The sequence below is a fragment of the Neospora caninum genome, chromosome II, assembly GCF_000208865.1.
Source record: "Neospora caninum Liverpool complete genome, chromosome II".
In the NCBI taxonomy this organism is placed as follows: domain Eukaryota; phylum Apicomplexa; class Conoidasida; order Eucoccidiorida; family Sarcocystidae; genus Neospora; species Neospora caninum.
Window position 1 is genome coordinate 1,197,481 of NC_018387.1, and position 24,011 is coordinate 1,221,491.

Sequence of the window (24,011 nt, forward strand, 5' to 3'; positions counted from 1 at the left end):
ACACGGCAGCTCTTTTTGGCGAAAGCGGGGGGAGGCGCCGGCCTGCCGCGGGTGTCCCGCGTTCGTTGTCTGCATTTCCGCCTGGGAACTCGGCTGTTTCGCGCTCCTTCCCCCTCTGCGCTCGCGTCACTTACCGCCTGGATACCCTGGATATCTCACATGGTGCGCCCCGCTGAGAGAGAGATAAGGCCCGCGAGCGGCGTCGAGAACCCGCGCGCTACCCTGGCGCGTCCACGTGCGACTTGGCGTCGCAAAGAGAGACCGCCGAGATGCCCCGCCTGAGCCGTCGCCGTGTTGTCCCGGCCCGTAGCGCGAGGCGTGGCGGAAGGCTCCGCTCTGAAAAAAAAATGCCCAAAATGCAGCCATGATGAGGAAACGGAACGGGGACAGACACCTGCATGCGTCTTTTGTGCGGAAACATGCGCCGACGCCGAGAGGCTTTCCAAGTGTCGTTTTTCTGCCTTTAGACAAGACCGTCGCAGACGTGGAGGCGCACGCTCATCGAGAACCACATACAGCACAGACACTGCAAATGGATACAGACGCTACAGCTACCCCAAGACATGTGCATGCATAAAGAGATAGACGAACCTACCCATCGATAGACACGAATTTATAAACATAGAGAGATTTGTGGATGAACGTGTAGAGAGACTTCTGTACACAGGATGGAGTCCAAATGGTTGGTACGTGTTTCAGGGAGCAACAGGCGCTGTCCGAACGGAGACAAAAGGCGAGTTCTATGCGCGGCGACAGGTCAGAAAGCTGCCTACGACGCCGGGATGCGACCAATGGAAATGCCGCCTGTTTCAGCGGGAAGAGAACTAGAACCGAACGGCGTTTCGACGGACTCCACTCGAGAGACGTCGGCCAACGAACGTTTCAGTACCAACTTTTCATTTGAATCCGTTTGTACTTCTGCTGTCGAGAGAACCAAAGCGAAGCAGGAACCCTTACGTAGTCGGGACTCGGAAGCGGTGAGAAGGGTAGTTTGTTCCCTCCCAGAGGACATCCTACAACGCCGGCGAGTGCCGCTAGACGGCCTGCGCCAGCAAACGCATGCGCGCACAAATCGAAGGAGGTGAGGTAACCAAAGCGGAAAGAAGCGAGTTGTGAGAGAAGACCAGCCGAGAACGGGAGGGAGACAAGCAAAGGCGAGCTCGGCACAGGCGAGTGACACACACCGCTGGCAGCCCAGCGCAGAAAAGACCAGAAATGGAGCAGCGGCACGCCGCGAGGAGAGCTCGCCACCTGCGGCAAGGTGCGGTGGTGCCGGATAGGGCGAAAAGCCTGAGACTCGAAACGCGTTTGAAGCGTTTTCACGCCCAAGAGACCGCGGACAGGGGCAGGAGACCCGGGGGGACTTTGAGAACGCGTTTTGCAGTTTTCTGGCTCGCGAGATCGCCCTTACCCGCTGAGCAGTCCGACGCAAAGACGTTGGGGACTCCGAGGCGGCAGGCGGCGCCTTCCATCTCTCCGGCAACTGCAAAAAGAAGGCCGTTTGAGAGAGAGACGAAAAAGGAGACACAAACGTAGAGCAAGGTGGGGCGTGAGGCAGGAGGAGAAAAGGAATAACGCATTTGCAGAGAGAAGGAGAAAGACGGCAAAAAACGCGGCGAGCGAGGCGCCGGAGTTCCGCCCACTCTGAGTGAAGAGCACAGCCGTCGCACCGTTGTATTCTTGGCTAGTATCACGTTAATTTTCTTACATATGCACAGACTTGGAGTTTTTAATGTTACGCCAAGAAGGATCCCAGATTCCCCTCTCGAAACAAGCAGCAAGGGCTGACCTGAGGGAACGTCTCTTCCTCCCTGCTTAGGGCCCGCCCCAAGCACTCAACCCATGGATGAAAAACACTCAACTCGACTGCAAATACATTTCTATATATATTTATATATCGACTGCGATGATAGGCATATAGAGCATATATACGATATAGTTATAGTGATAAATAGATGTGTACATATATATATATATATATATATACGTGTGCAGTTTGACTGGTGGAGTCTGTTTTTGTTTTGTTTGGTGCGGTTTTTCGCGGAAGTACCAACCTGCAACGAGCGATAGATCGTGCGATTCGTCGACGCACATCCGCCCGTTTCAGAGACTTACACGTGCAAGGGACATCAGGAAGGAGCATGAGGAGATCGACCGCAGCCCAGGCCGCGCGTCCATACACCAGAGCTGGCAAAGGGGAGGCAGGAGTGCAGGAGGCCTGGAAAAAAAAGGATTTTACATGCAAACTCGCGACGCCTCCACAACCTCGAGCACATCCAGATACGTTCCCTCGAACGACTCCACAAGGCACACATATATACGAACGTTTTCTGGAAAACCTGCATTGCGGTGCTCGCACTCTGCTCCCATGTATGTATGCTTTTGTGCACACATAAATGAATCCATACATATGCAACAAACACAGATGAAAATGTATGTGTAAGTGCTTATATGAATACCTATTCACATATATATATATATATATTTATTTATGAGTCATGACGCCTGCGAATGGGTTTAAAATGCGGAGTGTTTACCTGAATGAGCACCGCGCCTCGAGGGAGGTTGTGGTGCATGGCGAAGAGGGTGGAGAAGAGAACCCGCGGCGGCGCCGGCAAGAGAGGCATTTGCAGCTGCGTTTGCCTCAGCGCGGCGGCTTCACCACACGAAAAGCCTTCGCTGGAAGACGGACAGATGGGAAGCACTGGCTGGCGTTTGCCTGCGACCAGAACCCGCAGAGAAAAAAAAATGGGCGGGCAAACTCCACTTTCACGCGCGACACTGCAGCCGAGGCCCAGAAATTCGTGACAAGAATGGATATGCATGCGTCAACATGCGCATCTGCATGCACAAAAACGCTGTTCTTGTATTGCAACAGCCCGACGCCTCGACACAAGCACAAGGCATCTTTGGCAACATCCTCACACACGCCACATAAACTCCACGAAAGCCCACCTGAGGATCTCTAATTACTTACACGACTATTCGGGGGACGGTAAGCCTACATTTACACGTACGCATTTACACTCATCTACATCCATATATATATATATATATATATATATATATATTATGTATATATATTATAGTAAGTATGTATGTATGTATGTATGTATATATATATATATATGTATATGTTATATATATATATATATGTATATGTTATATATATAGTATGTATATAAGAATAGGTAGCAAGCGTCGGGGGGATGCCTGCAGATCCTAGATGGGCGTATGTGTCGAGGAAATTTCCAGGACCGACCGAGAACGGCAGGGAGGACGGTTGGAAAAAGGTGCAATTGCGGCACGATGCCGCTGCTGACGAGGAGAGAAGGAACAACAGAGAATTCGGATACACTTGAAGACGCGAGTGTAAGGACGTCTCCTGAACTTCGCCCGTGACCGTCGAGCGCCGCGACAGCGGGCGCAGCGAGGCCCAGAGGCGGGAGCGGCGCTGCATGCGTCTCGTGGAGTTGTCGCAGCCGCTGCAACTCCGTCCAGCACTCGCCGATGAAAAGGAAGTCGGGGCTCTCCAACCACACACTCCGGCACAGCTGCATGCAAAGAGCCAGCACGACCAAACACTTTTTAGAGACAGCAAACACAAGCGCATCTCTCACAGCACGTGTGCCACGGATCGCTTATGTGGAAAAGGAGGCGAGGGACAGAACCAGGCACCAGGGACTCTCGGGATCTTCTCGATTTTTTGCATGCGCAGCAGCGTGTATTGCTTTTTCCTTTCGGTGGAAAGAAAAAGGCTATGGCGAGGGGACCCGAAAACGTTGTGCGGTTGAAATACAGAATGGCTGATTTTTTTTCATTCCTGTGAAAGGTTTCTTTCTGCGAGCGCCTTCATCGCAACCCGGGACACAACGACACGACTTTACGTCCAGATGCATGCAAACGGCACAGCCCTCCAACACACCATCTCGCCCCTCCGCGGTCTCTCCCTGAACACCCTTTTTCACTCAACCCTTATACAAATACATATGTACATATATCTGTGTATATAGCCCTTTTTTGTTGGGTTTCCAGGCGTCTGCTTTGAGGTTGTACGGGCGCCGCTTGTGTCGCTGCTTGCGCGGCAGGTGTCGGCGAGTGTTCTCCGTGCTCCTCAGCGTGTCTTACTTTCACATAAAAGGGGTTGGCGTACACCAGGCCTCCAGGGGTGGAGAGAAGAGACGCCGCACTGCGGAACGAGGAAAGCGCGAGGCTGGAGACGCCAAGCGAGGCCAAGCTCCAGTAGCCTCCCATCGAACTGCTGTGAGGGACGACAACCTGGAATCAGACAGGAGACCAGACTGCACACGCAGGCTTCCACGAGACCTGCGCCGCCGGGCATCAATATAGAGGCATGCAGAGACAAATCTTAGTTATATGGATACGCGGCAGGCAATTGGTTCGGTTTCCACAAGAGTTAGCACCTCGACTAGGCTCCGCCACACGTCCGTCGCTACCCAGGCACGCGAATCCGCACACAGGTTTTCGTTTTACCCGACGCGCGAATGTCCTCGCACATCAGTGTCTACACCTGCTGCATCCATGCATGCATCGGTCTCCACATGCCTTAGGGGCGTGTGTAGACAGAAACCAAGACACCGAGGCAGCTAATGAACGCGATGGAACCGCTGTATTTGACACTATGCTCAGTCGACGGAGTTACACACAACAAAGCGGAATGCCACAGATGTGTTCATGCATCCGTATGAGGTGGAGAGTGGTATCATGCACACAGGCGGAAAGACAAAATGAAAAACGCGAGGCATGTGCACCGCTGGTCTTCAGCAAGGAGACGGAGCGGGGCTGGCGACAAGGCCGACAACCACAGGGAAGGAAATCGACTGTTCCCTCTCCTCTTTCAAAGCCGTCAAGAACGACGGCGTCCACAGGCCTGCGGCGCTTCGGTCTTGTCTTTGTCGGCAGTGAATCGCCGGGAGAAAGCATTGTGTAGAGAGAAAAACCAACTTGAATTCTTTTCAAAGCCTCAAAGACAGCCCTACCTCTCCCATGATGATGTCTTGAGCGGCGTAGTGGAACTGGCCGTCGGCGTCCTTCCTGCTCAGTGCATGCGCGTCCGCAACAAGAAGCTGAGGGAGGTTCTGGGCGTTCGGAATTCGCACGCCGTCAATTCCTGAAAAGCCCATCGAAACGTTCACTGGATGTGGAAGCGGTGGAGGGACACAGCGGGCCGCACATACACCTCACGCGTGCGCGTGAGACAGGGATCGGGAGGGTGCGTGAATTGAAGAACGGGCGACTGCATGCGCACCTTTTCACCTCCGGAGGCACGTGTGAAGAGCCACGCGGCGTGGAGAGACCGGCAGGTCTCCCTGGCTCCTGGCAACCCCCCTTGATTCGTTCGCATGCACGCATTAGGAAAAGATCCCGAGACAGCCGAGCGACTCCCGAGCAGGGCTGCGTGGAAAAACACGAAGGGGTTTTCGAAGCCTTGAGTCAATCGGCGAGAGAGCGACTGAGGCAGAGACACCGGCAAGTGGAAATTCACTGCTGGGCGTGAGGCGTTAGGGCACACGTAAGGGGGTAGACGCAGCGACGGACTGACGCGAAACGCAGGACAGCGCAGGTGAACAGAAGAGCGAACAAAGAGGACTGCGGAGAGAGAGAGAAAAACGAGGGACAAACAGCCCGGGAATTCGTGACAGAGTAGATGCACGCACGGGAACACAGAGCCTCGCACGCGTTTGCAACGCGCTTCGCTTGTTCACACCGACTAAGACGGGCCCTGAGAAATCGGCGGATAGGGCGAAACGAGCTGTGCCTCAGAAAGAGAAAAAGAAGGGAGACCAAGAGGCGAAGAGGGGGGACGGCGAGTGTGCGAGGGCGGAAGGAAAAGGTCAAGGCATTGAAGAGAAAACGCCGTTACGGCTTTGCGCACGCGAGAAGCGCGGAGATGTGCATCGGAAACCTACCAAATTTCTTGATCCACATTTTGAGGTCGTCGATGAACAGCTGCCACGTCGCCAGTTTGCGATAATTTAAGATTGCGGTTTCTGCGGAGTGAAAAAGGCGGAAGGCAGAACACTCAGACGGACAGGGAGACAGTCTGAATATGCCGTGCACCTCCCTCTTGCCTCACGATTCCCAAATATCCAAATTATTTATTCGCATTGAATGCATGCACGCACTTCCTCCCTGGACCTTCAGCCCGACCTCGGCACCCACAGAGCACCGCAAACCCTCCACAGAAATGCAACACAGCGGTACCTCGAGGCCAGCATATGCATATGGAGTCCACGCGGATGAGAATATCTAGGCATGTGTCTCCATAAACGTATAAAGAAAGATGAATATGCGTGTATAAATGTATAGATATATGTGTACAGGCAGAAACAGATGTGCCGAAACAGAGGAAATGCATGCCATCTCCCAGTGATTGTTGTGATCCTGCACACAGCCTCGCCTCCGCGAGCGAGTACACGCAGTCTCGGAGTTGCCATCAATGCGTCCTCGTTGCGTTGGGTTGCACAGAGGAAGAGCCCGATTCGCACAACACTTCATTCCAGCGAAAACCTACCTTGAGGAAGCACGCCGAGAGTCTCTCCTCCGTAGAGAACCTGCTTCTTCCCGTCTGCATCCTGAAACCCGCAGCCAAGAGCGAGAGCACGCGAGGGAAATGAAAACGTTTCATTACTGTCTCGCGCCGAGAAAGGAACGCATCCTCTCCGGTTGGCGAAAAACGTCTCGCAAAGGGGTCCTCCCCTCTCTCCGTCGCCGCTGTCACCCTTTCTCTTTTTCAAAACTCGCTGACGTCCACGAATATCCATTTTTCTCCGGTTTTTTCGGCCTACTTCCCTGCGTGCACGAATGCCTACACAGACGGTCCTGACTCTCTCTTAACGCTTCACCCGCGGTTTTTACGTGGATCGATTTCCGCAAAAATGCGACCGCCGCCGACCTGCCTTCGTCTCTCGAGCTCGCTCGTTTCCTGCTGAGTCGTGTGTCTCGCTTTCCGCGCCTCCCCGAATCGCGCTGTCTCTTTCTGCATGCACTATATGTAGCAATTGTGCGCATGTAGACTGCTCAACGAGAGGAAGCGTACGTCGTCTAGGCGTTCTCTTGTCGACGCGAGGCTTCCAGAGTCTATGCGCCGTCCCCTCTCCTCTGTCTCTTTTTACCTCAAAGTGGAGAAGATGAGGAGCGTAGCGGCGATGCGGATGCGCAGCCGAGACACCGGTCGCCATTTGGACGAGGATTTTCATGCCCAGGCGGCGAGCCTCCTAAGGAGCACAAACCCGCAAAGGGCCCCGGCGATCTCCCACGGGCGCATCCGAGGAACACGAAACCGGTGCATGCGAAAAAAGAAACGTGGGACGCGGCACAGTGCACGGAACACATGCCAGTGACGCGAAGACAGCGATGCAAAGAAACCTTCGGCAGATAATAAATCGAGGCGAGCGAAAGCGACGGGAAAATGTGAGTGCGCCAGGCAGGTGAACAAGACCTCGACGCAGAGGCAAGACCCGAAAAATCTCGGAACGATGGAGGGGCGTTCTGTGGCAAGGAGACAAAACCGGAAACACGCAGTCAGTTGAAAACGGAGTTTCGACAGGAAGAGAGACGAGGACCGAGAAAGGAATCAGAAAAAAAACCTCGCTCCACGGACCTGGACGACTTCCATGAAACCGCCTACGCCGCCGAGAAGGCCGCACGGGGCTGCTCGACAAACGGAAGCAAACGGGCTGGCGTCGGGGTTGTTGTAGTCGAAGTCGCCTGAGAAAAAGAAGCGAAAGGTGCGCGTGAACGGCGACTGAGAGGATAGACGCGACGGGGCAAAGCCGCCACGCGAGACAAAGGGAGACCCACCGCAGGGAGACACTCGAGAAACACACGCACTGGGAGCAGAGAGCGGCATAGGGAGAGAAGGCACCGGTTTTAGACACATTCGCGAACACCTGCTGCGTCGACGCCTTGCGACACCAATCGAGACGCACATGCATGCAGCCGGCGAGCGGGACTCCTGCGCTTTGCCCCAAACCCCCCCGACACGCGCGTGTGAATCCCGGACACGGCGCACACACACATAGACACATACACACTAGCCACTGGTACAAAACCGTGTGCTGACAGCTTCTTCGCCACGTACGCATAGGTTGTTTGTGCATACGGGAAGAAGGGCACACCTGCCCTTACCATAAGACCTTTCCGTGTTGCTTACCATCGGAATCGTAGACCACGTCCCCACAGTCTCTCTCCATCACGCCGGTGACCAGCGTCGCCGTGACGCCTGCGTCGGCGAGGGTGGGAAGCGATTCGGCGATGCACGCGAAATTTCCTCGCTGAATAACTTTTCCTGAGAGAGCCCAAGGCCGGAAGAAAGAGAGGAGGAGTCACCACTGCTCTCGTACACACTGAGCAAGACCCAACTGTATTGGCTTCCAACACGATCCATAAACACTGCCTTCCCATCCAATACATATATCCATATATATATATATATATATATATATATATACATTTCCATATATAAACGTATGTATACCGTACAGATGTGCATATATGCTTGCTTGTACGTAGTTGTGCAGGTGCATTCATTCTTTTGGAATGGTCGGCGTAGACGGAGAGGGAACGGTGCCTACCTGTTTCTTCATCCCACTGGGCCTCATGGCTGTCGACGAAGACTTCGTGTAGCTGGAGATTTCGCGTCTCTTCGGGGAGAACAACGACTCGCCCCTGCAAAGTGCATGCAGACAAAAGCCAAGGTGGTGTCTCCCACTGGAGCCCGTCGCCTGCTTTCCCCCTCCCATCGCCAGAGAACATGTTCTCTCTTCGGCAGGATCTTCACTCGCCCCCGCATTTGTCGCCACACCGTAGATCCCTTTCGCTGTTTCCTTCAATCGCAACTGCCGACTTTTCCTTTAGCTGGGGAGTCGGGGACGCGCCGCCGAGCCTCGGATGAAAGACGCCAGCCCACTGTAGCCGGCGGCTTCGTCTCCCTTTTCCGCCGTTTGCGCGAGAGGGAAGCACTCTAACCTGCAGCGGAATGCACTCGTCGAGCAGCTTCTTGTGATGGCTCTCGTGGGGCCGTGGGCCGAGCGCAGAGTCGAACTCTCTGTGTTCCTCAAATCGCCTCATCAGGCGGTGATGCGGATTTGGCGATTTCACCGGAAACGCCGCAGCGAGCGCCGCCGCCGCCGCGTGAGCCGCCGCCGCCCCTGCCGGACCCTCAGCTGCGCGGCGTCGATCAGCCCGAGGTTTCGGGGACAGACACCCCACAGCCTGTCCCTGGAGCCGCCCCGTCTCCCCGCAGGCGCGTGGCACGGCCTCAGGCTCAATCAGCGGGGCGGAGAGAACCGCCGCAGACGCCGTGGGGAAAGAGCTGCCTGAACTCCCCGGCAATGCGCCGTAGGAGACGGCGCGTTCGACTACCCACCTGTGGAGAAGGAGAGAAGAGAACGAGACGCCGAAAGCGGACAGCATACAGACAGGAGGCTATGAGTGGCACATGCGGACCGTAGGTATAACCATCACGAACATGAAACACGAATTACCCCAAGGACAACCGCTTAACTCCCGTAAACCCCAACCGTAAACCGTGGATTCTTTGGGTGTCCAAGTCCCAGCCTAGGTTTTTTTGCGACAGAGAGCCGTGGCTGAGCAGTATGGAAACAGGTGGACCTGCTGGATGGTGCACGAAACGGGCGCTCAAAGATGAAGGAAGGCGCGACGCGGGGACGCCGGCGAGAGGAAGGGCGGAAGGGAACAGGCGCGTCTGGGAACTACCGACGGCAGCGCGTGAAAACGCATATCGCAGCAAAACCGCAGAGGGTCCAGCGACCGCCCGCGGTTCCCCACTAGCGCCTTTTCTGCACCACAGGGAACTGTGTGTCAATCCCAGACACAAATGCGTCTGTACACGTCTGCGCACCTACAGCATGCAGGGCGATAGGACTGTTTATAAGCTTTATTCAGGGGAGTACATACTACCAGTTGGGTTCTACGGGTACAGATCTTTTGAATGCACAGTGAATACACGCAGGGACAGAGAGAAAGATCCTGAGAACGCGCCTAGCCACCCCGCGAGAGAGAAACAGATCTTCGACAAGACCGCCGTACGGTCCCCACACGCGTGTCCAAGTCCATATTCGTAGGTTCATCTCCATCTCAATCGCCCATCTACGCAGATGGTCACATGTACATGTGTACCTATTTTTGTGCATGTGTATTCCAAGGTGGCGTGTCCATAAGTGTGTCGAGAGAGAGCGCGCGGATTGGTTTTCTTACCACGACCCGTCGCTTTCCTTTGCTCTGCAGATTCGCCAGTCGTAGAATCCGCACCGTGTGAAGACGCCAAAGTCGGCGGTTCCGAGCCAGCGCTGTCTCCGCCACTGCGCCGGTGTCTCTCCGCCGGTCGGGGCAGCTGTCTCCGCAGCGGCGGCTGCAGACACGGACTGTGGGGTGGGCGGCAGCGACTGGAGACAGACCCAAGAGAAAGTGTGGTACGAGTAAATCTCTGCGGTGCTCGCGCGGCTGAACGACGGAGCAGTGACGATTGCAAAGACGTCTGTCGGTTCGTCAGACGACGCGGGCGACGCGCCGCACGGCCGGCACGTCTCAATCAAGACGGTGAGGACGAAACGGTCGCCGACACTGCAGAGCGCGCACGAAGAGGGAGAGAAAGAAGCAGTAAGACGCGGGCAAAAAAGAAACCGCCGACCCGAAGCACGCGAGGCCGCAGGAGACGAAGAGGCGCAATGCGGACGGGGACAGCATTTGGCAGCACACAACAAAAGCGAAAGGTGCGCGAAGCGACACCCTATTGAGGCTTGAAACCGGAGGACACAGAAAAAAAGAAGTGGGAAAGCGGTGTCTCTGGTTCAAAGATCTGGCTTCTCCAAACTTGAACCACGAGACAGAGAAGACTCTAGGCAACCGGGCCTTTGTGCCTGAGCGCGGAATACAAACAGCTGAAGGAGGGGGGATCCTGGAAACCGCTGATCATACGAGCATCTGAGGAGTCATTTTCTCTTCCCCTTCCTACCAGCGATAACACGAGTCCAAATATCACGTCTAAAACCAAAAGAGGAGACAGGTCTCAGAACACGAATCGGACAGAGATAAAAACCTAACAGCCGACATAACTGGAGAGACACCGACACACGTACTTCTTGATGAGAGGAACGAAAGGTTGGCGGAGTTGCCAGTCGTGCCTGGAGACAGAACAGCACAAAGGAAACCGACAAATGCGCGGACTGCGCGAAAGGTGTGAAAAATCGTGTTTCTCAGGTCGCGACGCGCCTCGCACCGCGCAGCTGCGTTCGCCTCCCCCTCTGACGTAGACAGCAAGCGTCATCCACCGAAGTAGAGATGCACGTAAAGTGCACATGCAAACGCCGATGCGGCGGAACTCCACAAAGATAGAGATATAGATGTGCACGTGCTGTTACACGCGGTAGCAACCGCGAAAGCCGAAATTGACGCCCTGAATGGACGACGAGGACGACGAGCGACCGGTCAGAACCCCAGCTGAAGCCCTACCAACGTATACATCTACATATTCATATATATATATATATATATGTAGATATAGATATACATGAACATATGTGTATGTGTGGTATGTGAAGGGTGCATACCGTTAGGCGAGTTGGAGAGTGTACGTGTTGAGACGTGTCTGGTAGCATTCCGAGTGGCCTACCTGTCGTAGAACGCATTGAGGAGTTTTACAGCTTCGAGCCGAATGAGAGCGTCGTTGTTTCCGAGGAGAGCAATGAGGAGTTGTTCGAGGCGGTCGCGACTTGCACACTTGGTGCCTGCAGCCTGGGCGGCGGCGCCGTAGAAGCAGCTGTGCCACACGTCGAGCGTGAGGTCGGCGAAGCAGTCGCGTACCGCCTCGACGGCTGCAGACGTCAACAGCGTCACGTGCCAGTTGAATTTTTCCCTGGTCATTCTCCAGCATCCGACCGTTCCCCCTCGGCCGCCCGCGGCGGCTTCGCCAGGCGTCAAACCGCTCCGGCTGCTGTCGAGGACGACGCGCATTGCGTGGTGCGCACGGTGGGTCACCATATCCTCCGAGGAGCGGAAGAAGTCCGGAAAGCGGAGTCGCGCGACGAACGCAATCGTCAGTCTCCTCAGCGAAGCGGACGGCGCGCACGCAGAGAACGCCGGCGACGCGTGCGCAGACTCGCCGAGAGTGTCCCCGCCAAGACGCGCCTGTGGAAGTCTGCACGAGGCGCTTTGGTTCCCGAACGCGTGGGAGCGAGCAGGCCGACCATGAAACCCGTCGCCATTGGGCGTCCCGTCCAACACGTCAGACAGCGGAGATGCGCCCCGCGCGCGCGTGTCTTCCTCGGTCTTTGCGTTTCGACCGCCCTGAGACGTGTCTGAAGACGCGTGGTCCTCGCGCGGCACGCCGGCTTCACATTCGCGACTGCTCGGCGACGCACCCTTTTGGCCGAGCGAGTTTGCGGCTGCTTTCCCCTCACCCTTGCGGCGACTCTTTTCTTTCGAGCCGGTTCCTCGTCCGACCTTTTCGGCACCGCCCTTGCCCTCAGCAGTCGGTGGGGCCAGCAGCTTGTCGCTTTTGTGCGAGCGGTCCTCGCCCGGCGCGAGCGACGGGGACTTGGTCACCTGTCCGCAACCCGTCAAGATGAGGTGGGCAATGAGCGCCGTGAAGTACGCGTCGAAGCGACCGCCGCTGCAACAGCAGAAATGCAAGACTTCGCTGTCGATGACGAGGGTCACGCACAGACGCGTCGTCGCCGTCTCAGGGTCCGGCCGCTCTTCGATTCGAATCAGAGACGCGAGAGACGAGGCGCAGAACGCGCACGGCGGACGGGAACTCAAGGGGAGAGGACCGCCGAAGCCTCCGCTGCCGACGACGCCGCTGGTGTCGTAGACGCCGCTCGACGAGGGTCCAGACGGACTCGGCGCATTCGGCCCAGAGGAGAAGGAGAAAGCTGAAGGCGCGCCCGTGGAAGTGCTCGGGAGGCTGCTGCTCCCTAGACTCCGAAAACTGCTGGGGCGAGAGTGAAGAAACGTCGACGCCAGCTGCGACTGTTGTTGCTGGTGTTCGCGGAGTTGCTCCGCCTGTTGCTGCCGGCAGACCGAAGTCCAGCAGCCTCTCTTCAACTCGAACACGACGTCAAACGGAAGGCGCTCGTCTCCCGGGGCCTGCGTCTCCGCGGCGTTTTCCTTTCCATCTGCTGACATGGAAGTCCACGCGGGAGTCGTGGCCGCAGTCGACCGGCCCCGGCCGTCTCCAGCGGACAGCGTCGAGGCCCCGGCACTCCCCGCTCGGTCCGGAGGCTCCAGCGACCCTTGCGGGGTCAAGAGGCCCGACAAGCCTGAGAGGGAGAAAACGAGGAGTTTAAGCGCAGTGGAGAGTTGTCTCGAAGCGGACACTGCAAACACCAAAAACACTGGGTGTCTGTGCACGCAGGAGAGAGACGCACGGTTGAGGAGACAGCTAAAACAACTAGACACTCACCCCTGGATGGGGTGCACGTCACACAGCAGCTGCCTTCGTGCTGCGTATGCTTGCGGACGCAATTCGCCCCATGTCCTGCGACAAGGCGAACCCCGCAGCGATTCGTTTTTGTCTCCGTCGCGCTTCCTCAGGAGCCCTCGGGAACCAGAAACACGGTTGCATGCATTTTACTTTTGTCGCTCACTGCTGGGAAGAAGGGCGCCCGCCGTCATGAGGCCTAGCCCCGCCGGCATCGGGCCCCGGCCGTCGCCTCGCGGTCCACCGACAGCCGCGCTGGCTCCGCTGCCTGCGCATGCCGGCGCTTGCGACTGCAGCATTTGCCAGAGAGAAGAGATCTCGAATTCGTTGGTTTGAATTCTCAAGGCGGGTGAGGCAGGGGATCGGGAGTCGCCGGGCAACTGCTGCTGGAGCGGTGTCTCCTCTGGGGACTCCTGCTGCGGAACAGTGGAAGTCCCGCTCTCCTGTTTCCTTCCTTCGCTTTCGCCTTCCCGACGGGAGGCAGCGAGTAGCGACGCGAAGGTCTGGTGGAGTTTCAGGAGCAAGACTGTCCAGCCGAGGCGCTCGCCATCTTCATCACCGGAAGCCGGGAAGGCCTCGCCCGCCGCCTCGTCCGCGCAAGGGGCTGGGGCGACCGGAGGCGGCCAGCGCGCGACCCCACACGTCTCCTGCATGTCGTACAGTTCCTCGCGAATCTGCCGGAGGTATTTCGACTGCAAGGCTTCGTCAAATGTCTGCGACGACGACGCACACGCCGGCGAGGCTGGGGCGGAACAAACAGCGGACCCGAGAAGGGACGAGCGAGGGCGAGGAAAGAGATGAGCGAAGAGAAAGAAAGGATGCCAAAGAGACAGAGTAGGGCAGTGCGAACGAGACACTGAAGAGGGGGCGAAGAGAAGACAGAGACTCCGGCAAACATCCAGGCACGCAAGAAAAACGAATAAAGACGCAGATGATGAAAGCGGAAGGCTGAACAGAGAAGGTTGTGGAAATGCGGAGGGAGCGGTGTGACGCTAGATTTTGCGATCACTCTCAAAGCGGTCCGTGTTTGTGCAACGTCTCTACGGCCGGTGGCCGCAGCCAGATTGTGCAAGGACGCCACGAAAGGGCCGACGAGGCGTGCTTTGCAGACTGCGGGAGTGTGCTAAAGGGCGGGCGAAACAGGAGGCATTTCTGAGCGACAGGCTGCGCGGCGAGCGATTTGAACTCTGCCTGTGTTCGGTCACACGCTCTCGCTTTGCTAAGCTACCCACCTGGAAGCGCAGGTGTGCTACTGATGCGGTCAGATGCATGCGCCGGCCGGCGGCAGAAAACATGGATTTGAAGGCGGTGCGTTTCCCCGCATATGCCTCAAACCCACTGGCGCGGATGGAACGACGAACGCACATGGAAAGGCCCGGGAGACAATACAGTGGCCTGTGGTGGAGTGTATATTCTATCTTTTGCAAGATCACTCACTCTGTAGCTGGTGGAGTAAGGAGAGAAGACGGGGCGAGAGCATGGCCTCCAGAAGTCTAGGCTTCTGGGGTTTTCCAGTGACCTCCATATTGTGGCTGTAGATCTCCATTTTGCCTCTTGTCTCTCCCGGTGGCGGAGGCGACGACACAGTCGCTCACGCGTTTTCGGAGCGATTCTCTCCCCTGGAACGGGGACGAGAGACCAACCAGCTAGTGCAGTTCAGCTCCCTCTTCGTGTCTCGTCTGCCGCTTGACCGTTTACCAGTTTCCCACTCCTTTCGGCCGGGCTCTGCGGTGTGACGCGGTCGGTCTCTTTCGGCCTTTTCTCAGCGGGTCTCAACATCGGCGGGTCGCGGCGGAGCTTGAGAGAAACGTGGGGAAGATAAACCACGGCAAAGCTGTGTTAGAGAACGATGACGAAAGGAGAAAACGGAAGCACAGAAAAAAGTCAGGCTTCTACGAGGAAGACGCAAGTCAATGTGGAGACACCGTGGTCAACACGCAGAGCGCGTTCGTGGCGCGCATACTCAATTTCTCGTTCGCGTGTCTGTAGACTCTATACGGAACTCGTTTTGACGAATTCCGTAGCAAGGAAAGGAAACTTCACCCGATCCGTTGTCAGTTCAGTTCCTCCCGTTGCGAATTTCCCTTGTGTCTGCACGAATACTCGGGCTGGGGGCTGTAGGTACGAGACTGATCTGAGGCCCGATCTCTCGTGAGGCGAGCGCGTACTGAGCTCCAAGTTCGACGAGGCGCTGAGCAGTGCAGAGGGAAAAGTGAACGGACACATTCCAGAAAGTCTACTGCTCGACTTCAAAATTCGGACGCAAAGACGTCATGGTCCGATGTGACCTCGTTGCCGCATGCGCCATATACGCGGAACAGTCGAAGCCTCAGTCGCGCGCGTGACGGTGTGCCGGGCGAGCGCAAGCAAATTGGCGATCTCTGTTGAATCGAATGACAGGACGACAGCGGCTGACCAACGAAAAGCGGATTCCTCCAGCGGTCACTGAAAGGTTTAGAGCACACAAAAACCCCTCAGCGGCGATGGGCCACAGACAAGCAAAGTCGAGAGCTTTGTGCAGCCGGAAAAACATCGAAAAACTGAGAGTCGGGCACCTCACTAGCGTCGACGGAAAGCGCAAATATCGGTTGAACGCATCCGTCAACAAGGTGGAGAGACAGTCGAGCGCCGGACCAAGGGAAGTATACAGGAATTGCTAGAAGTGTGACACGAAGTCGCAGAAGAAAACAAACACAGATCTGCCTGAATCCGTGTTTAAAATAGGACAGAGGCGCAGACGTTCTGGTACACAAAGAGAGACGTACTTAGTGGGAATGTTACCAACTGCAACGCTCAAGGAGGACGAAAATGTCGAGAATCGCGGTGAGCAACCCCGTGAGGCAACTGCGACTCGTAGAGTTGCGAGAGTCACGTTCCAAGAGTCTTCTCTGGTCTTGAAATGCACTCAAGCGGAAGAACGGCAGGTACGAAGGTGGGTACAGAGTTGAAAAGCGTATAAAACTCAAAACAGCATCCATCCGTATGGGCGGCGGCTGCTCGCAAGGCCTTTCAGTGTTAGTGTTGACGTAAAAGCAGAATCGAAGCGGAAAAAGGGAAAGCGAACAAGAGAGAAATTAGAAGGCGGCAGACACACACACCTAGGCTTGTTTGCGGTTCGAAAATCAGTCACCGCCCGCCTTCCCAGCCCGCCGCGCTTTTTGCCCAAAACAGCGTCTGGGTCCTTTCCGCAGCCGGTCGATTCTTCACCGGTTTTGTAGTTTTTGTGCCTGTTTTTGTTTCTCCACACAGATTCCACAACTTATTCGAGTTCTCGTGTCATGCTGCTGTTATGTGTCAGTATTGCCAGTCGTTTGCTGTCGAAAATGAAACACGATTCGGCATGCAACAACGGGTTGGCCTCCTCTGGGGCGGAGTCCATAGCAAGGAACGTTTGAAGAAGTTAGTGCCTCTTGGAAACAGTGGAGCTACTTTGCGTGTTTTCAACCCGCGATTCGATCGAGTATAAAAGGTCGGGTATAGTGGCAGACAGTGAACCGTTTTCCCGAACGATCACAGCGTGGTAACGATCCATCGCTAGTTCCCCGACGAAAAATGGTAGTGTTGCCGCATCCGCGATCCTTGTGTCCGAATGAGATGCCTAGCGAAAAATCAGCGTTGAGCAGGAGAATTTGGTGGCTGAGTTCCAGTGGGTTTCTGCGCATCACTCTGAAAAGTGTACGCTCGGTTTGCATACTGCATAGACGCGCGATGTTTCGGGGTGCAAACGCGGCTGTACCTGTGTCTTGTGATGGTCACCGCGTATACCTAATGAGAACCGGCTTCAGGTTGTTGTCTTGGAGAAGAGGGGGAAAAGCAATAATGCTAGCATTTGGCGTAGCCGACAGCTGAACAACCAGAATGTCATTTTGCAGGTGTGAACCGTCGTGGTACCCCACAGTGGGACGCTCGTACCTGAGAGTTTCACTGTGTCTCGGGAAAGAAGGATACATTCACGGTGCCAAGACAGCACGGAACATTAGTGTAGTGGATAGGAACGATACATGTGGGCTGTTGAAACACCACGTGTCGGGAGCTGTTTTTTCAACGTTTTCTGACCTACGAAGAAATTATTCAGGCATGGTGGAGACAAAGGAAGGATAAAGTGAAGGACTGTGTAGTGGTCCAGGGATGTGGCATGATCTTGTGTAAGAAGCGTAAGTCTGCTACCGGCCCCTATGATTGGCGCCACAACCGCAAAAGTGCGATTCTGCCATGGCAGTATATGACAGAGATGCAAAAGAGAGAAGTACGCGTGATACAAGATGAAGCGGGGATGCGGGTACAAAACTGCTGCCGTGTATCGAAACAAGCGCTTGATTCCAGTTGTCCTAAAAGGGTCTACACCGCGCAACCGTACAATATGCGGTAACTTGACGCAGCCCCTTCGAACTAGTGCATCGAGTACTGTCGCAGCAGAAGAACAACTCTTTCCCGAGAGCGCCAGGGGCAAGGCAGCATGAGATGGAAGCCGATTATATAACTATTTGCAAGGTGATGCACCGTTGTAATGCCCGTACACAAACACCTGTATCAGACATGTAGACGTTAGAGCCCCCGACTGACTGTGGAGCTCTGAGATCGGTAGTGACAGGAAAGGCTTAACGCCTGGCAAGCTGAAATATCCCCCGATGCACACGGATCTTGATTAAAAATAGCGCGATCAGGAGGCTGAGGGTTTTTGAAACGGGAGCAGGGATCGTGAAACGCGAGGGGAACGCCAAACGGCTTCTCGCCAAAGTCAACATACTCGCGTAGTCCTGAAGTGTGCCGCTGGTCAGTCAGCCAAAAGCACGCTGTATAATGAAACTTCGAGGACACCGGTATCAGCCTCGTCCACGTCTTGTCACGCCATTTCGGGGACCGGCTTAGTCGGGAACGGGCATGTGATATTAAAGAATGTCAGAATTCGGAAGTGCACAGAACTGGTGTTCCACAGCTCCTGCGGCGTCGACCCTCACCATCCTAAACCCCGCCCTGCAAAAATGGGAGAGAGGGCACAGCAGGTCCTTCACTACGCTTGAACTCTTTTTTCGTCACTATGACGCTGCTGTATCAATCGACAAACGGGTCGAGAATTAGGCAGGCATTGTCAGCCCCCACAACTACTCGTGTCTCAGCAAGAATGTCCCCTTGATAAAATCTCCACAGGCGGGCCAAAGGTCACAGAACCCACATCACCATGACTGACACAGCAGTCTATCTTGCAGCCCAGCAACCGTTTCGGATCCCCTAGGCCACTGTCTCTACACAGCACGTACCGCTCGAAGAATGTGGTGCAAAGCACGACGGGAGGATTCCAGCGCGATTCTCTACGAGCGATAGAAACGAGTTCGCGCAAAAACATCTGCCTTTCACGAAGGAGAAATGTGCACCCTATAGATCACGCCTACGCTTACGGAGCGTCTCCAAGAGGAAAGCCTGTTGCCGAAGTAACGACTTGCTCGAGACAAGGATCGCTTGCCTGTACAACCATGTTGTCGTGTAGATGGCCGTGGAACGAATGAGAAACCTGGAAGGAACACGCATCGCCGGTAATTCCTCTACTGCTCCCAACGGAAAGCGGGTGTGAGCATCACTCAAAAAACTCCAAGTTTTACACCATTTCTGAGGGTTCATCCGAGGTTCGGTGTTCGTACTTTGAGACAGGTCACCGCATAGTCTGGAGCCGCTACTTGTGCTGCGGAGCAAAGACCAAATCCTGATAGCCATGGCTGCATACATTCTCCTCCGCGCAAACACACCTCCTGGCTCCTCGACTTCTTCTGCTTGAAAAAAGAGCGTAACCCCATCCTTTTCGTGTCCCCCTTCTCCCTTCCGACTTACTGTGGAGTTCGTGATGAGATCGCGAAGTCTATCCCGCTGCGCTCGTGGCAGGTGGAAGTGGCCTTTCGGAGTATCCTGAAAAAACGCAAGAAACCTCAACGTGCACCTTCCCGTGTGACACAAACGCAGAAAACTGGGAATCCGCGGCGCAATGTCAAACCCGCACACACGCCCAACCTTGCACCGTTCAATATGACAGGAAAACATATATCGACAGACGGTCTCTTTGGTGGACCCATGTTTGTTGCCTCTATCAGCAAATTTAAGAATTCACCGTGAGGCGTGCTTCTGCTCTAATTGTTATCCTGCTCTTCGACGACACGGCGACTGCTTGTCTCCCGTTGCCAGAAACGCGCAGCGCCGTCCACGTCGTACAAGATTCAATGGCCGAATATGTAGGACGCCGATGTCGTCTGGTTCATCCCAGTCACTCCAGAAAAAGGCGTGGTGCATGAAGAGCAGAACCGGTTTTCCTGAAGAAGACCGCAAAACTGAATAGACGTAGCTTAGATGCGTGGCAGAGCGCCGCCTCTTTCGCAGGTACAGTGACGGCTAAACAGACGCCAATCGCGAGCAGGACGTCTACAGCCAAAAACAATCAACCTGAGAAGCACTGGCACTGGTTGAGCATTAATGGGAAACTGTGCGAGCCGCCGAGACTGCAGCGTAGCAAAGTGCTGTTTTCCTTCCTAAGCATAGCGATACGTCGCTTTCATCGACTGTTGAACGGTTCGGTCATGTAGGACACTCCCGCCTCAACTCCACATGTTGAGACGAAGTCTCTGCAATTCTTCTGGACCACTAAACACCGAAATCACGGACGGGCTGCTGTGGAAACTCAGGAACCCACGTCCTCGCCGATATCGCTTGTGCATGTCTGATCCCGACTCACGCTCTCCTTTCGCCTTATCTAGTTGCTCCTTGAGCCACAGGAACTGCGCCTGTGAACACTCCATAGATCGATGAAAGAAATAACCTTGTCGGAACAGTGTCGCTGGGAACGAAAGGCACTTTACCGTTGGGTGGACCCTTCAGGTCAAGGGAACCTGTCATGCTGCCCTTCAACCTCGACTTCACCTGTTGTCTTTCCTAGTGATGTGCTACTACCACTACCATCGCGACGTAAGTCACCACTTGTCCAGCAGGATATTGTTCGCCTTACACGCACGCAAGGAAACACTACTGTTGGGTCGTACAGAACAGCAGTCATTCGGAGCTGACGTCCCTCACAGATAATCGTAGCGCACTACGCCCTTGCACTTGAACTGTGCCCATATACGGCACACCCCCCGATTGCCGTTCAAGGCTGACGTGTGCAACAAAGTGCAGCCTTCAGAACGACCGAAAGCGCAAAGGGGAACCCAGAAGAAATCTTTAAATGTGCCCACACACGAAAGCATAGACCTGTCGCCAATGGCACACCTCAGCTTCTCTCGGTGCGTTGCAAGGGTTGAAGAACAGGCAAGAATTCAGGACGATGCCACGGCAGCGGCCAAGATCGAAAGAGTAGTAATCATCGCCTGCGAGCAGGGAAGTGGCATACCAAACTTGCAACGACTGGTTGACGCAGTGACCCTGGCGGGGCGTGATACGAGAACAAAACAAATCTCCATACAAGAGCAATGCAGGGATACCTCGTTCCTTCCCCCCTCGCTGGGTTTGCTCAGGCTGCATTTCCGTATACGCTATCATGTGTCTCAGCAATCAAGACAACGCGGCAGGCGTTATTTGTTTTCACCAGAAAAGCCGTTGAGCGCGTTTCAACGCGCCTGTACCCCTAATTGTGACCACTCAAGAATGCCTACGAGCTTTGAGCACGCAACCCTGCGCTTCGCTCTGGAACCCGTCCACACATCACATGTGCCAGGTTGCAGCTAAAGTAAAACTCCATTTTAAATAGACATTTTGCTCAATTCAGCGTTTTCCATTGGGGGTCCAGGGCGAGGCTTGAATTCGTGAAATGTGGCTCCTGAAGCTTTTTTGAACATTTCCTTTCTCTACGGTGAAGGCATGTAAAACTGATGCGTACAGGTGCACGTACCCCAGAGATTTCGGAAGTCTTTGAGGTTCTCCTGCGTGGGAGCGTTTCCCAAATCGTGGTTCCCAGCCACAATCAACTAAGAACAGATCCATTTTCGGACAAGAAACACAAACCAACACAGAGTCTTGTCTCCGCTTTGCTTGTCAAAGTCCCTGTTCTCCGGTGCAGAAAACAAGGTAGAACTGCAGAATGCAGAGATCTGTAGACTGGCGGCGCTAACAACCCTTCAGCACCTCTCATCCATCACAGTTTTTTCATTACATAAGCAAGCTGCCAAAAGTCTAGCACAGTGCATAGGTTGCTCTTCGAGGCGCAAAACTCCCTGCAGCTTATCGCATCCGCTAATGCGACCCAGCCCACAGGAACAACTGGAACGACACCAGAAACGGCGCTGCACACAGGGTCGAGTCCCGTACGGAAACAAGGAACCTAATTCATCTAGTTGTTGTAGTGACCAGATAGATGCGGAGGTAGAACACGCAAGAGGCATCTTTCACGAGACTGCGCACGCTAGACTGACAACATCGAAACGCTGAAGAATGCCTGCGTGTTTCCCTTCACCGTTCCGCACACTGTGAAAGCCAGAAAAAAGAGATGTAGACATAACCGAAGAATCTAGGTCTCGCGAAGCGCCGTTCGTTGGGTGGTGTCCAGCAGGTGCAAAGTCGAGACGTTTCCCCTTTTGACGTGACATGCATGCCCCTCCAGAAAAAAGGAATCACTTACGACAGGGACATCCCCTGAACAGGACTGAAGGGTCTGCCGAACATCGCGGATCTCGTGTTCCTGCAGAGAGACAGGCAAATGCATTTGCAAGAGTGAGGCAGTACACCTACCATGCGATCTGGAAACCTTTTGCACAGACACTTGCCGGGTTTGCTTGCCTACTGTGTTGTTACCCTTAGACAGCTTAGCTGTTCTGTAACCTCGGTTGAGGCGAGGATCTTCTGCACTGTCTCCTTCCCTAAACTGTGGTGGGTTTCAAATGCCCGGAACTTCCTGTATTTTCCCCGGAGACTCAGAGCACAGTCGCCTCCTTCCAGGCAGAAAGCCGGACTCGCCTGTTCCTGCCAATGGTTTGCGGCCACCTCAACTAACTCTCGTCACGCTGCCAGGCCCAGAACACGGAGCTCGCGCGGGAGTCGAAAGCCAGAATGGTTCCTCACGGCTCACCCTGATTGCCCGCTTGTTCTCGTCTTCGGGAAAAACCTGAACAAGGTCGCCTAGGACGATGATGAAGGCGGGGCTTTGTCGACGTATCGCGGCAAGTCCACGGCGAAGCCTCTCTTCCTCTTCCGTCCACTCGACATTCCTTTTCAGCATGCCGAGCTACAGAGGACAAGGCAACAGGATGGGACGAAGCAGGAGAATGTGGCCGATGAAACACCGCATAGTGAAGCGACAGGTAGTCACAGACTCTTGGTCCCACTCTCCAGGGACTTCTACAGTAAAAAACACTCGCTGTCATGCACGGCTCCTGGGGCGTGGCCAAAGCAGCAGACTGCTCTCCCGTTTTGGCCCAGGAACGGAGAAAATGCCTCCTACATGTTTATTTTCTTACCGAGGTCAAACTGTTGGTGTCATCTCTGGACGGTCGAGCAAACCTTTTCCACAGTGCATGTAGATATACTGGCTGGGTCCTGTTGACGATGTGCACAGCTTGCTGCTTACTTGAGGGTCCGCGATGATGCCAAACGTGACGATTTCCCTCTCGGCCTCCAGCGCGCTCTCCTCTCTTTCTCCGACATCCTGGTCGCTGACTCCGGAGCATCCTCTATTTCTTGGGCGCCACCGCCGGTTACACACTTTAACGATACCCATGAAGAAGAATGGAACACCGGGGAAACGGAGTTAGCGGCCGAAGGGAAATTTCCACGCGCTGTTGCTCGCTTCGCGCTCAAAGTATAAAACGCACGCTTTCCTGGAGAGGAACTGGAGGTTCGCGGCGATTTCTGGCGAGACGAGAACAGAGAGGCGTCAGATACATCGCTTAACCGCGAGTCGCTCAAACAGCCAACGAACGTCGATCCTCTTCTCGACTCAAAAGTGACTGCATGCGCTCTGCGCTTTTGAACGACACACACCGTCTCCACCCCCTCTGTCGCGCAAGCCTCCGATGCACTAGAAATCAGAGCATCTCACAGACCAAACCCGTTCTTCAACAGGGAAGGTCATTTAAGCAAGAATGTGTACCGTCTCATAATTCCTGAGCTGCATCTTCCATTGATGGCTATCCTACCTAGCCGCCGAGTCAAGCGCCGGCGATCCGGGAGTCAGCCGGATCGTCATCTTGCCAAGAAATCTCGACGAAAGCATTCCCACTGTTGGCAAGCGCAGAAACGGGTCGAGGCTTCCGTTTGCGGAATATAATGCCCAAAGGAGCAACTTGACAGGCAAGCGCACGTCTCCTTGCCGCCAATCCGCCGCGCCAAGACACAACTAACGCGTGTGCCACACGGGGGCCCTAGCATCCCCTGCGGCGTTTCGCCGACCTGTTTTACCGGCGATGAGCCGCCGGCTCCTGATACGCCCGGCTGCTTACTCGCATTCTCAAGGAATTGCGATGCCCCGTTAGCAACCGCAGTGTCCCTATCGCTCGCATGACTTGACCACGCAGTCCTACAGTATTTTGTCGAGTCATCGAGAACTGCAAGTAGGCGCTTCTGTTCGGCAGATCACGTC

At 55.0% G+C, this 24,011-nt stretch overlaps 2 protein-coding genes across 2 annotated transcripts in view; both read right to left on the bottom strand.

The window, feature by feature from the left end:
• The window catches only part of NCLIV_005870 (granule-bound starch synthase WX-TsB protein,related), a gene marked incomplete at both ends in the record, with an annotated part of 29,090 nt that extends 14,079 nt beyond the window's left edge, over positions 1 to 15,011 (bottom strand). Inside the window, 20 exons of the mRNA XM_003880097.1 lie at positions 135 to 336; positions 958 to 1,043; positions 1,412 to 1,483; positions 2,116 to 2,218; positions 2,538 to 2,719; positions 3,263 to 3,554; positions 4,129 to 4,278; positions 5,001 to 5,131; positions 5,931 to 6,011; positions 6,536 to 6,596; positions 7,137 to 7,238; positions 7,625 to 7,731; positions 8,177 to 8,311; positions 8,598 to 8,691; positions 8,992 to 9,391; positions 10,243 to 10,608; positions 11,124 to 11,168; positions 11,657 to 13,304; positions 13,632 to 14,207; positions 14,903 to 15,011. Coding sequence (XP_003880146.1) covers positions 135 to 336; positions 958 to 1,043; positions 1,412 to 1,483; positions 2,116 to 2,218; positions 2,538 to 2,719; positions 3,263 to 3,554; positions 4,129 to 4,278; positions 5,001 to 5,131; positions 5,931 to 6,011; positions 6,536 to 6,596; positions 7,137 to 7,238; positions 7,625 to 7,731; positions 8,177 to 8,311; positions 8,598 to 8,691; positions 8,992 to 9,391; positions 10,243 to 10,608; positions 11,124 to 11,168; positions 11,657 to 13,304; positions 13,632 to 14,207; positions 14,903 to 15,011 — 4,942 coding nt within the window. The remainder of the gene's footprint in view (positions 1 to 134; positions 337 to 957; positions 1,044 to 1,411; positions 1,484 to 2,115; positions 2,219 to 2,537; positions 2,720 to 3,262; positions 3,555 to 4,128; positions 4,279 to 5,000; positions 5,132 to 5,930; positions 6,012 to 6,535; positions 6,597 to 7,136; positions 7,239 to 7,624; positions 7,732 to 8,176; positions 8,312 to 8,597; positions 8,692 to 8,991; positions 9,392 to 10,242; positions 10,609 to 11,123; positions 11,169 to 11,656; positions 13,305 to 13,631; positions 14,208 to 14,902) is intronic.
• Positions 15,012 to 18,354: 3,343 nt separating this feature from the next.
• Positions 18,355 to 23,618, bottom strand: NCLIV_005880 (putative serine/threonine protein phosphatase; the record flags this gene model as incomplete). The annotated part of the gene is made up of 9 exons (XM_003880098.1): positions 18,355 to 18,439; positions 18,862 to 18,974; positions 19,289 to 19,363; positions 20,711 to 20,808; positions 21,330 to 21,405; positions 22,056 to 22,115; positions 22,503 to 22,658; positions 23,001 to 23,085; positions 23,569 to 23,618. 9 exons carry the CDS (start codon positions 23,616 to 23,618, stop codon positions 18,355 to 18,357), a joined length of 798 nt encoding a protein of 265 aa, XP_003880147.1.
• Positions 23,619 to 24,011: the final 393 nt, after the last annotated feature.